We start from the raw sequence: 13,332 nt of genomic DNA, 5'->3' as shown, positions 1-13,332 counted from the left end.
GTTTGTCTTCAACAAACAACCTCTTTTTTTAGCAGGTAGCACAGGCTCTAAAAAGTGCTTTCTTCTCCTTGTCAGACATGACGAAAAAAACAGGCAAAAAGTAGTAGATAAGTACTCAGAAGTGAAGAAAATTGAGCAGAGCTCAATGGAGACTCCCTTGCACAACGTGCGGTAGAAAATTAGAGGCTCTGAGGCTCTCTCAGGAAGGTTCTATGGGGTGAGGCTGCTCTGATTGGCTATTGCAAGAATTTGGTCTCTTTTACAAAAAGAGGTGAATAAGCTACAAAATGAGAGGAGGCCTCGGCCTATTTTTTCACTTTGTGCTTACTGCTATGGTATTTTTTATTTACCGAGGCTCCCATTCCGACGACGGGGAATGATACAAAGCATGGGAATCTATGAAAGTTCCAATACTGGGGCAACACCGATTGGTGAAGTGTTCTGAGATCCTATCAGCACGACCTGGGGACGGTGGGGATAAACTGCAGCTTTGAAACAAAGTACAGCATATGATGGGACAGGAAAGCTATTACTTTCTTATAGAAATCATTCTCGATCCTCTCCAGCTCTTGTTGCATCAGCATGTCTCTGAGAATGCTGACCGGATAACCATTTTGCTTAACTGCATTGTCTCGCCTCTGCATGTGCCCTTTCCTCTGCTTTTCCTTTTTGTTACCTGTATTCTTATATTGGGTATTGTGTCTTTGGTGTTGCTTTTGTCTGGATTCACTGTGCACCTTGCAGCCTGTGGGTTAACACTGTAGCCCCACTGATTTTTGTTGACTCACATATTGTCTTCTGCCTGTTTCCTGAAGCTTTTTGTAAAAGAGCCAACCCGTCTCACCGCTCACTACTGCATTCTTATATTGTGTTTTTTGTGTTGCTTTTGTCTAGATACACTGTTCACTTTGCTGCCTGTGGGTTGTCACTGTAGCCTCACTGTTTTTTGACTCGCACATTGTTGTCTTGAGCCTGTTTCCTGCAGTTTTATGTAAAGGAGCCGGACCGCCTCACCGCTCACTCCTTTTCTTGCCGTACCTGCTTCCCACCACCCAGAGCCCCGCCCAGGACCTACTTAATGGCAGCCGCAGTGCAGACATGCGAAGGGTAAGTCTTGTCTGTGCCCGTCCGCGCCAGGACATCATCCAGTGCTAGGATCTCTGGCCCCTCCGCCACCCACAGATACTCAGCTGCTGAGCTCTGAGCCCTGGACCACGGACACCGCAATAACTGCTGCATCACTTCTCCCCAATCAATGGCAGGACCTTTTACCTGCTGCCGCTGCCTCTTTACCTGCAAATTATAACCTTCGGCCATCACAGAAACCCACATCACTCCCACCCACAGACTACGACCGCCCCAAAACGACTCCACTGCCTACTGCTCAACGCACAATAACTCTGCAAAAACCCCACAGAAATCTGGGACAACATCTTCATCCCCAACGTTCTCGTCATCACAGAGACCTGGCTTAACCCCCAACATTGCCACTATGACGCACAACGGCTACAAGATGATACACCGGGACCGCACCAACGAACACGGAGGCGGTGTCGCCATCATCCAGACAGACACCATCTGCTGCACCACCAGAAACTACGACACTACACTAAACATGGAATACTTCAACTTCCAATTCCAAGCCAACGGAAGAATGACCAGAGGTACCCTCGCCTATAGACTTCCTGGACCACACACCAGCTTCTACAACGCCATCCCAGATTTAATCGCCCAACTCGCCATCGACTCCAAGCACTAAATGTTCCTCGGGCCTGCAAAATCCACCTCAACGATCACAAAGACTTAAAAGCCGCCAACCTCCTGGACAGCATAAGCAATATCAGCCTCACCCACCTGGTCACCAACCCCACAGAACACATGCTTAACACAATTTTAACTGCTAGCAACAGAATCAAGTACTGTCCCATCACTGAACTCCCCTGGACCAACTACACCATCATCCACTTCAAAGCAGGATACCCAACCATCACTGCCAAGCTTCCCAGCTCCTCCCACCACAGCTGGAAAAAAGTGACAGACTCAATGAATGGACCATCTCAACACCACCCATCCTGACTGCGCAACCAACCTTGAACAAGCAATCAAGAATGTTCCCAGCTGGATCACCAACTGTACCGACAGTCGTCTCTATCAAGCCAACCAAGGTTGTCGGAGATTCCAAACAAGCCAGTTGGTATACACCAGAACTCAGGACAATGAAGTGCAACTGCAAACCGTTAGAGAGAAGATGGTGCATTAGCAAAAATCCCACAGACCGAGCTACCTTCAGGTCAACCCTCAACAGATACCACCAACACCTTAAAGATACGACTGCATTGAAGCCAGCTTCAACCTTAGCAAGGCGCTCTTCAGCCTCAGAGTTCTCCCGCTCATCTACTGAGAACACGGCCACCCCTTCCCAGGAATTCTGCGACACTCATTCTGGACCACTTCGACAACAAGTTACCCACCATCAACAGAAACTACGAATCCCAACCCCTCAACCTCGACTTCCTCACACCAACGGACGCCACCCACAACCACCCGCTCACCACATGGGAACAGCTTACTACACAGAGCACCACAGCCATCATGAACTATCCACTTTGGAGAACCCACGGACCCCTGCCCCACCACTTCAACCTTGGGAGCAAGGAATTCAGAGGCATACTCATCTCCGTTCTCAAGGGGTCCATCATCACAGCCACCTTCTCCGAAGGTTGGAAACAAGCAGGGGTCAGATCACTCCTCATGAAACCCTCCGCTGACCCAGAACTCAAGAACTACTACCCCATTTCTCTGCTACCCTTCCTCCCCAGAGAAGGCCATGAACCGCCAACTCACTTAACACCGGGACAGGAACAACTTACTGGGCTTCTTCCAACCCTGCTTCCGCAGCTAACCACAGCACAGAGACCGCCCTGATCGCTGCAACCAATGACATCCGAACCCTCCTCGACCTCTCAGCAGCATTCGATACCGTATCCCACCACACCCTCACCAAGAGACTCCACCACATTGGGTTCCTGGAAGACACCATTAGATGGATAGCATTCTTCCACACAGGATGTACCATGAGAATTGGTCTACCACCTTTCATCTTGGAACCCAAGAGCATCCTCTGTGGCGCCCTTCAAGGCACATTCCTTAGCCCCACCCTGTTTAACACTTACACCTGGCCATCATCATCAGAACCCAAAGCCTCAACATCATATCCTACACAGGATACTTTCGCTCTCAGAAGACCTCATCACCATCAGGAGAAACTTTCACAACTGCATGACTAGTGTTGACGACTGGATGAAGACTAACTGTATGAAACAAGGAGAAAATAGAAGTGCTGATTTTTTGAAACACTGCCTCCCCATGGAATGACCCCTGCTGGCTCTCCGAACTCTAACACACACTGACGGACCACACTCACAATCTTGGCATCATCCTGGACAGACAACTCACCATGGATCGCCAAATCAACAGCCTCCTCTGCTCCCCGTCAACACCAGGAAAACAGTCACTCAAGTCCTAGTCATCAGTTCGCTGAACTACGGTAGGGCACTCTACGCAGGGATCACCACCCAACTCCTGACAAGACTCCAGACAATACAAAACGCTGCTGCCAGACTCATCCTCAACCTCCCAAAACTGACCCACATCACCCCCCACCTCAGGAACATCCACTGGCTCCCCATCCAGGAAAAGGTGCAAATTCAAATTGCTGATACACGCCTACAAGGCTCACCACTGCCAAGGACCAGCATAACCACTGCTTGAACTTCCACCAACCCTTCAAGACACCTGCCCACCACCTCATGTGCCCCGCAGGCACTCCCTGCATCCACCAAAGCTACAGTGGAAGACGCTCCTTCAGGGCCGGACTGGGAACCACAAACGGCCCAGGCAAAGTCTGTGTGGGGGGGGGGGGGGCGCTGAATGGGGGACGGGGGTTGGAGGTCCACGAGGCTCTTTGCCGGGGCCGGTTTTCGGACGTTTTTGTTACAGGGCCGATGCTGCAAAAAAAGCCCTGTAACAAAAACGGCCGCCACCCGTGCGGCACACCGGGGGATTGCCCGGTGCCCACTATGGCCAGTCCGGCCCTGCGCTCCTTCTCCTACCTCATCGCCAAGTCCTACAACTACCTTCCCCTCCATCTGCGAACATGATCCTCTCTCCTGGAATTCAGAAAGGGACTCAAGACCACGTTTTTCAGCTGAGCACAGCAAGAACCTAGTGCCTGGATACCCACATTGGCGATTAGCAGGGCTTTACAAATCTCGATTGATACTTTTCACAGGTATGGTCAACTCTTTAACTTGACCTTTTGACTCATTTACTGCATTTTTTTAGCTAACAGAGAAAGGTAAAAGGTTATTTGGGATACAGTTACACCTCCATTCATCTAGGTGCTTCAATGTGGTCAAAAGGCCTTTATAAATTTCCTGCTTAGAAATATTCTGGTAAAGCTGTGCAGTCTATATACTGGAGGAAATGCCAACAGTCCGTTTTATCTACCATTAAGTAAAGATTGCCTTTCATATATAAGAGAAGAATTCATGGGTCCACACGCACAGGTGGGAATTTTCTACATTTAGGACTATCAGTGCAGGACCGACGATGCTAAATAAGTTATTACTTAACTAAACAGTGTTTGCATTACACTATTTATGATGAGCTAAACTGATGGTCTGGATTTTTTAAACATTCCAACTCCAGCTTCAAAGGACAAAAAAGAGAAATCACTGAAAAAGTTCAGTGTGAAAGACAAGGGGACTATAACTGGATAAAAGTAACTGTATCTTGTAGCAATCAAAGTTTATCCCAAGGGATGCTACGACATCTCTTTACATCCTTTAGATTTCACTAAGAAAAAGATAAGATGCAAGAGGGTACCCTTAGACCTAAAGTGTAATTACCGTTGGGGATTCCTACTACAAAGGAGAATATAAGTTATGTTTGCTTGTGAAGCTACACCAACATATTTCTAAAGGTGCAGTCATGCAAACCTAGTTCTCTATGTAAGGGAAGAGTATTATAAAATATCTCAAAGTATTATTACATTTCAGACGGAGTTCTTATTTGTTCCTCAGCGCTGCATTGTTATTTGAATACTCCATATGAACGTGCATACAGGCATGATCTACAAATTCTCCAGTTAGTGGGTAGGATTGAAGTGCTATCTGATAGCTAATATTTGTTCAGATACTTGTTACTAAATCATGGTAGAGGAATTAAGTAACCTGTATTTCACGCTCCTTCCATTTACTTAATTCAGCTGCTACCAACAAATGAAATCGGTTTTACATATTTTAGCCCATAGTTGTATTGGTTCATGGATACAGAAAGAATAAAGAACACTAGTTTTTTATTTTTAGATACAGTTCACAAGATGAGTCTTAAAGTTGTTTTAAATGCGCACTAGGTTATCAAGACATGTTCTGACCTAAGCTCTCCACATAGCAGTAGTCAAAAAAACACTTGAAAACGCGTATTTATTCTGAAAGCACTGAAGGTGATTTATTAAGAAAGGAAAAACAGCATACTATTCACTATCCACAAATATTCCTATTGTGGTGGAAAGACCAAATTAAATACAACTTGAATACAACTGGCTAGGATTTTTTTTGATTGACATTAGGTTCAGCTAGGAAACACAATTCCCACATGCAACTACAACATTGTAATTTTAAGAACCTTATTGGCATCTTTCCTTCACTCTTCTCATGTCTTTTGTTAAACCCCACTTGTGTAATTTGGTATGTAAGAAACTAGGCAGCTTATTAACTATCTAACAACACTAAAGCAACAGGGGTATAGGGCAAAAAAATGACTGCACTTTATCCAATGTTTTATGGTCTATTTATTTTAGAGAATTCTGGGTGCCAAGAACCTGAAGTCACATACCCCTAGACTCCCAAGGGCAAAGCCCAAAAACTTTGCAATAAAACACAATGGTTCAGCACTCCCCCGCAATGAACAATAACAGTGATAATCAAAATAATGATTTAAGGAATCAGTTCAGTAGGACTTAAATTTTTCTTTCTTTTATTCAAAATCTTCATACAGAGCGTAGCCAACGCGTTTCGTCCAGAAGACTTCTTCAAGGCGAAAAATACGGAGATTATGTCAAGTGTGTTCCAGAAATATGTTATTCCAAACTTCCAGTATGTGTGACAATGATCGCCTTATTTTTAATAGAGCAGGCCAATCCTTCAAACTTAAATATTCTTCTTTATTGGTAATCAGGAAGGATAATTTTGAATGGTGCCAATATTCGCATCCAATCACTGTGGCGTCTGTATTCGCTTGTATTTAAGCAGCGCGTCACCTCAACCCCGATATCGGCTTTGAATTGTGGAATTGCGAATATTGGCACCCTTCAAAATTATCCTTCCTGATTACCAATAAAGAAGAATATTTAAATTTGAAGGATTGGCCTGTTCTATTAAAAATAAGGCAATCATTGTCCCACATACTGGAAGTTTAGAATAACCTTTCTGGAACACACTTGACATACTCTCCGTATTTTTCGCCCTGAAGAAGTCCTCTGGACGAAACGCATTGGCTATGCTCTGTATGAAGATTTTGAATAAAAGAAAAAGAAAATTTTAAGTCCTACTGAACTGATTCCTTAAATCATTATTTTGATTATCACTGTTATTGTTTATTGCGGGGGAGTGCTGAGCTTATTAACAATCTGTAGACTTGGAGGGACACAAAATATCTATTGAATCAAGCCTAAAGTCTATCAATAATGGGTAGAAATAACTGTTTGATCATGTTTAGAATATACTCAAAGTCATAAGTGGCTCTCACCCCTGCCTCAGGATTGGAACCTACCAAGCAGATCCATGTGGTTCCCAGGGGCCTAGACACACCCAGCAGAACTCAGCTTTGCAGTTTTGGTTGCGGCACACCATGTGATTGCAGCCCCCGTCCTTTTCAATAGTCACATGGCATTTTGGACATTCCTGCAGGGCAAGAGAAAGGAAAATGTTGCTAAAAGGTAATTAGCAAAAAACTATTCATGGCTTACCAACTCTCTTCAAACAAAGCGAGTTCTTAGTACAGGCAGAAAATCAATTTGCACTATCCCCAAGAACAGTTGCATCAAATAAGGATCACCTATTGTTTGAGTATCACCAAACATTAAGTAATCCATCCTATGCATCAAAATTGCTTTAACGTTATATGATTTTGCAAGATGCATAGACTGTGGCAATTCAACCACAAACCTGTGATGTGAATAAACACCATAATGAATAGCTGTTCACTTTTTTGCTCAAGATGGACTGATCATCCAACTCTTTTGCAGGAGACATTTGTCTCAAAGTTAATCACTTTATTTCTTTACTACTTTAAAACCAAAGCTTCTTCAAAGGTCCTCTCATAATTTTCACTTAAGGACTAGTCCTCTGCTGCAACCTACTCTACTTCACCTATGAATTACAGCGCTTGCTAAAGGCACCACCTACACGAGGACCTATGCAGGGATTATTCTAAAAACAAAAAGTAAAAGTTTAGCTTTTGGTGTCTTATAACTGCACACAAGTTATGGTATACAGAACACAGCAAAAAATAGGGGAAAGAACTGAAGCACCGTATGAAGAGTTTTTCCAAGGGGGGCGTGGCTACGCAAGCCACGATGGCGGCCGTGTCTTGCTGAGGCTCCGCGATCGGGCTGACAATATATCTAGCCCCGAGGATCGCCGTGGGCCCCTCCACACAAAACCAGTGACCGGAGCACCCCTGTTCCCCGGAGCGCCGACCGCAGTGGCTCTCCAGACGCTGGAAGGGGCGCATTTCCTCCGTGTTTGCTCCCGCCGGAGGCACACACCGAGACCCAAGATGGCGGCCACGGTCCAGTGGCACTGCTTTCCCCGAGACCCCTGCAACACTGCAGTGGAGTGACCACCGGCGGATTTCCCGGCTCAGACAGCGAGACCAGCAGGGATCAGGCGCTATTGTGCCCCATCGCTGCGACGACCCCCCGGCCTCAGGAACCATCTCGCCGCCCCGGAGACTCACCCCTGCTACGTCCCGGTCCTCAGTGGCCGCACCAGGCAATCTGCGGAGCCGGCTAACGTCGCTGCACCTACCGGAGGTAGGCACAGAACGAAGACTGCCGGTGGGACTGAGGCGCTCTCCTCGGCCTCCCGACGCCTGTTCCCCGGTGGTGCCTGACTCCAACATGGCGCCCATACTCGTCCGAGCGGGACGACATCCGAGGGGCTCCCAGCAGCACCTCTAGAGGCCCCGGATCAACGCGCGCCTCCCCCGCGCTCCTGCTCCTTACACTTGGAGGGTCTGGACGGCCAGCGGGAGGGCCCCGCGACCTGCGCCCCTGCTCCACCACTCCAGTGCGAACACTTCACCGATTGGGAGCCCGAGACCTGGTGGGCTGCGACGACCCCCCGGCCTCGGGAACCATCTCGCCACCCCGGAGACTCACCCCTACTACGTCCCGGTCCTCAGTGGCCGCACCGGGCACTCTGCGGAGCAGGCTAACGTCGCTGCACCCACCGGAGGTAGGCACAGAACGAAGACTGCCAGTGGGACTGAGGCGCTCTCCTCAGCCACCCGACGCCTATTCCCCAGTGGTGCCTGACTCCAACATGGCGCCCATACTCGTCTGAGCGGGACGACATACGAGGGGTTTCCAGTAGCACCTCTAGAAGCCCCGGATCACCGCGCGCCTCCCCCACGCTCCTGCTCCTTACACTTGGAGGGTCGGGACAGCCAGCGGGAGGGGAGGGGGGATGGACCTGCGAACACTTCACCGTTTGGGAGCCCGAGACCTGGTGGGCTAGCCCTTGGCCTCCCTGCACCTGCTGTGCCCACGCATCCTCTCCTGGCGTGGGTCTGCTCGAGAGGCCCCTCCTCGAAGAGCCCGCCGTTCTCCGCCCTCATTGACTCACAGCGCCCCACCTGCCGTCGGCATGGGGAAACCGAAAGGCACACAGGTGACCGCCGTCCCGGAAACTGCCCCCGAGAATATGCCTCACACCCGGACCTGGTCGCAACCCCACGCGCCTCAAATGGACCCCACCTTATTGGCAAAGCTGGACCAGGTGCTGGCGGCCATAGAGCTGTCCAGACCATCGATGGAAGAACGTTTGGGCACCCTCTCGACGGACATCAGCTTGGTCCGCGACGATCACCGCAAGCTGGCGGACAGAGTGGCGGAGGGAGAGAAGATACTGAGTGACCTACAACCCGCCGTGAAGGCACAAGGGACAGATCTACAGGAGGTCCTACGCCGCGTGGCAGCCCTTGAAGAACGCACGGTCGATTTGGAGGGGCGGTCGAGGCGCTGTAATATCCGCGTCCTGGGCCTCCCGGAGGGAATTGAGAACTCAGACCCCCTGAACTATATGGAGTCATGGACCAGGTCTTTCACCCCCGAAGCAGAACGCACGGCGTTCTTCACCATTGAACGAGCCCACAGGGTCCCCGCCCGGGAGCCCCGACCAGGCTTCCCTCCCAGACCCATGTTGGCCAAGTTCCTGCACTTCCGTGACCGCGACGCAGTGCTCCGAGCGGCGGGCCCCTTGCAGGTGGAGGACCAACATGTCATGGTGTTCCCAGACTATGCTCGAGGAGTTCAGCAGCAGAGGTCCACATTTCTCGAAGTCAAGAGGCGCCTCCGCGCAAACGATGTCCAATACTCCTTGCTGTTCCCAGCCCGCCTCAAGGTCCTACACAAGGGCAGGGCCATCTTCACCACCGCCGAGGACATGCAAGACTGGACTGAGCTCCACTGCCCACTACTACCCAAGGCGGGAACCCAACGAGACCAGAACAATCGCTCACGGAGATCCAGGAGACGTGGTTCGAAGCACCCCCAAACGAGCCCCTCCAAGAGCCACGGTTCATCCCCTTCGAGATCGCCTGATTTAACGCAGATCATGCGAGAGCGACGAGATGCCCTGAGAGCGCTGACTGAACTGCATTAGTCGCCCGTAGCTCCAGACTTGGAACGCCAGCCACACCTTTTCACTCCGGAGAAGGACAGTGACAGTGATGGCACGATGTCGGGGATAGGTCAGGCCTCCTCTCCCCTGGTCATCACGCAAACGATGGACGCTATCCTGGATGGACGACCAAGCACCTCCGAGTGATATGGGACTGGATTGTATCCTCTTTATGTACACCTTACTTACCGAATATGCTCTAACTCTACTTCAGCGCTTTCCTCTGCAGGTTCACGCGCGACATACGTCACTTCTACAACAGCCCGATCAGCACACAGCTCGCATACATGCGCGCTGCCACCCCCGCAGTTTCTTGTTGTATTTTCCCCCTAGTGGGACACTAGTTTGGATATGCCGCCCCCAGTGACATATCCCCTGTATTGGGACTGTTTCCCACCCCTTGTTACCACAGTTTTCCCTCCTGTCAGTTCCTGTCCCTACCCCTCGACAGCAAGGCATACACGGGCATGCACACGGTTTATAACTTCAGGTATCCCCGGGCCTCCTGGGTGCTCTCAGCAGCTTCCACAACCTCTGACTGATGGCAGTTCCACGATCAGACGTTAATGTCCTCACACTAAATGTACGGGGCCTCCACACGCCTAGTAAGCGCTATTCTGTCTACTCATACATCAAACGCAAGATGGCTGGGATTGCTCTCCTGCAGGAGACACACATTAACAGCACCGAACTGGGCAGATTGCAGGCTAAATGGAGCGGAACGTTCTGCGCCACGACCTACTCGGCATTTGCGTGCGGCGCTTTAATCTGAGTTAGGCCAGGCACCCCCTTCCGGGAACTTAAGCGGGTGGTGGACAAGGAGGGCAGATACGCTCTACTGGAAGGGCTTTTAGACGGCCAGGGGATCCTCCTGGGTAGCATATACGCCCCTAATTCTGAGCAAGACAAGTTCTGGGATCACCTTACGGGAGTCCTGGCCCAATTCACTGCTATTCCCTGGATCTTAGGAGGCGATTACAACTGCACGCTTGACCCTTCCCTGGACCGATCACAACCCCCCCTCCGCGCTCCCCAGCCCCCGACAATCAGAGTTGTTCCGTGCTTGGGCCACACACTGGGCGCTCACCGAGCTTGGCGACACCTACATCCTCATGCCCGCCTTTATTCGTTCCACTCTATCCCTCACAACCTCCGGGTCCGCCTTGACAGGTTTCTATGCTCGGCGCGGATCCTCCCTATGGTCGTCTCTGCGGACTACTTGGGGCGGGTCCTCTCTGATCATGACGCTCACTTACTACGACTCACCTGGCGCCCCCCGCACCCACCAGTCCCTGCCTGGCGACTTCCTAGGGAATGTTTGACTGATCAAGTGTTCAGAGACTCGCACACGCGCAGCATACAGGACTACTTCACGCACAACACGAACACGGATTCTTCGACACTGAGTGGGATGCGTTCAAGGTGGTGGCACGGGGGGAATGCATTAAACAAATCACAGGGGGCCGGCGTACGTTGGAACAGGCACTCACGACCACGGAACAGCGCCTAGCTACACTCACTAAACTTGTTGATCCCTCCGAGGAACATGCCGTGCTCGCAGCTGAAGCAAAGTCAGCCTACCAAGCTGCCTGTGCCGATCTCAGGAAATATAATTTTAGGGCCTATGCCTCCAGAGTCCATAGAGACAGGGACAAAACGGGTGCGATGCTCGCATGGCTGGCGCGACAAGACACCGAAACCAGACCATTCACGGACATCGTCACCCTGGAGGGCACGCTTGTACGCTCCCAAGCGGAGATCCTCCTAGCGTTCCAACGCTATTACACCGTGGTGTACGGCGCTCCGAACTCGCTCTCTCCATCGTCTGTCATCCATTTCCTTGACCCATTGCCACTACCCACGATCTCGGATGCCGACAAACTTGCCCTCGACGCCAAAATAGCGGCTTCAGAAATCACTCAGGCGCTGCGGACCCTATCTCGCAATAAAGCCCCGGGTCTCGACGGCTTCCCGCTAGAATACTACTTCCCCTCTAGTGATCCCACGCCTGGCGCAGGTGTTCGCGACGGCCCTCGATCAGGGTGTGTTACCCCGCTCATTACGGGAATCAGTAATCGTGACCTTTTTAAAGCCACACCGGGACGCACATCTTATGGGCTCGTATCGCCCCATCACTTTACTGTCCGCAGACTGTAAACTTCTCGGGAAGGTCTTGGCAGACAGATACGCCCAGGTCATACGCCCACTGGTCCACCCGGACCAATGCGGCTTTGTCCCGGGGAGAAACCTCACACAGAACATTCGCCGCGTCTTCCATATTCAGGACCAGGTGCGGGACAGATATCCTCGCTCCGCATGCCTCATCCTGGACCTAGAGAAGGCGTTCGACACTCTCCAATGGCCATACCTCTTTTCGGTGCTCCATCGCCTCAATATCGGCCCAGTACTTACGGCGTACACACGACTCCTCTATACCGACCTGTCCACGCAGGTCCGGATTGGGAGACACATCTCGATGGCGTTCGAGGTCCGGCGAGGCACGAGGCAGGGATGCCCCCTCTCGCCCCTCCTCTTCGCCCTTGCAGTCGAGCCACTGGCGATCAGATTACGCCAAGGCGGGCTGGACTGGGGCGTCCCACTCGCGGAAGTCACACACAGCGTCTCTATGTACGCGGACGACCTCCTCATCTATGTCTGGGATATTACGGCCGACCTCACCCCCATATGGACCGCGCTCACCGAATTCGCGGACGCCTCGGGCCTCCGAGTGAACTGGGATAAATCCACGGTATATCCCTTTCACCCGAAACTACCTCCCCGCGATACCTGGCTGGGGACGCAAAAGATCCCGTGGTCCACAGATGCCCCCCCCCCCGATACCTAGGGATCCGACTTTACCATTCTCCCGCTGACATCTTCGAGGGCAATCACTGCAGGGCGCTCGCGGGCCTCCGACCGACAGTTGCTTTCTGGACCAGGCTCCCACTGGCCCCGATAGGGCGCATTGCCCTGGCTAAAATGGTAATGCTTCCCCGGCTCCTTTATCACTTTACCAACTTGCCGGTGGTCCCACCCAGGTCCTTCTTTCAGGACCTCAACTCCCTCCTAGGCACCCTAATCTGGGGATCGGGCCGGCACAGGGTAGCCTTGAAAACCCTTCAGCTTCCCACCACCCAGGGGGGCCTCGGAGCCCCATCATTCGAGTCCTACTTTCTCGCAGCCCAGCTCCGATGGCTATCATACTGGACAGCAGATCGGTACACACAAGAGGCCGACACCCCAACAGGTAGGATTACGACACCGGAGCTCAACCGTCTTCTCCTTCCGGGCACTAAACCGCGGCGCACTTATCCTCTACAGGTCTCAGTGGCGCGTCAATGTATGCTCCGGGTCCACCGGATAT

The 13,332-nt window shown here is 51.2% G+C and overlaps 1 protein-coding gene across 2 annotated transcripts in view; it reads right to left on the bottom strand.

Moving 5' to 3' along the window:
- Positions 1-13,332, bottom strand: part of ARIH1 (ariadne RBR E3 ubiquitin protein ligase 1) — a 501,132-nt gene that overhangs the window by 74,654 nt on the left and 413,146 nt on the right. For both annotated transcript variants that reach the window (XM_078685029.1, XM_078685030.1), the window contains exon 10: positions 6,835-6,965. In XM_078685029.1, the coding sequence (XP_078541155.1) occupies positions 6,835-6,965 (131 nt within the window). The remainder of the gene's footprint in view (positions 1-6,834; positions 6,966-13,332) is intronic.

This window comes from Lissotriton helveticus, chromosome 3_2, assembly GCF_964261635.1.
Source record: "Lissotriton helveticus chromosome 3_2, aLisHel1.1, whole genome shotgun sequence".
Classification (NCBI taxonomy): Eukaryota; Metazoa; Chordata; class Amphibia; order Caudata; family Salamandridae; genus Lissotriton; species Lissotriton helveticus.
Note: the sequence above shows the minus strand (reverse complement) of the source record. Positions and strands in the feature narration are given on the sequence as shown.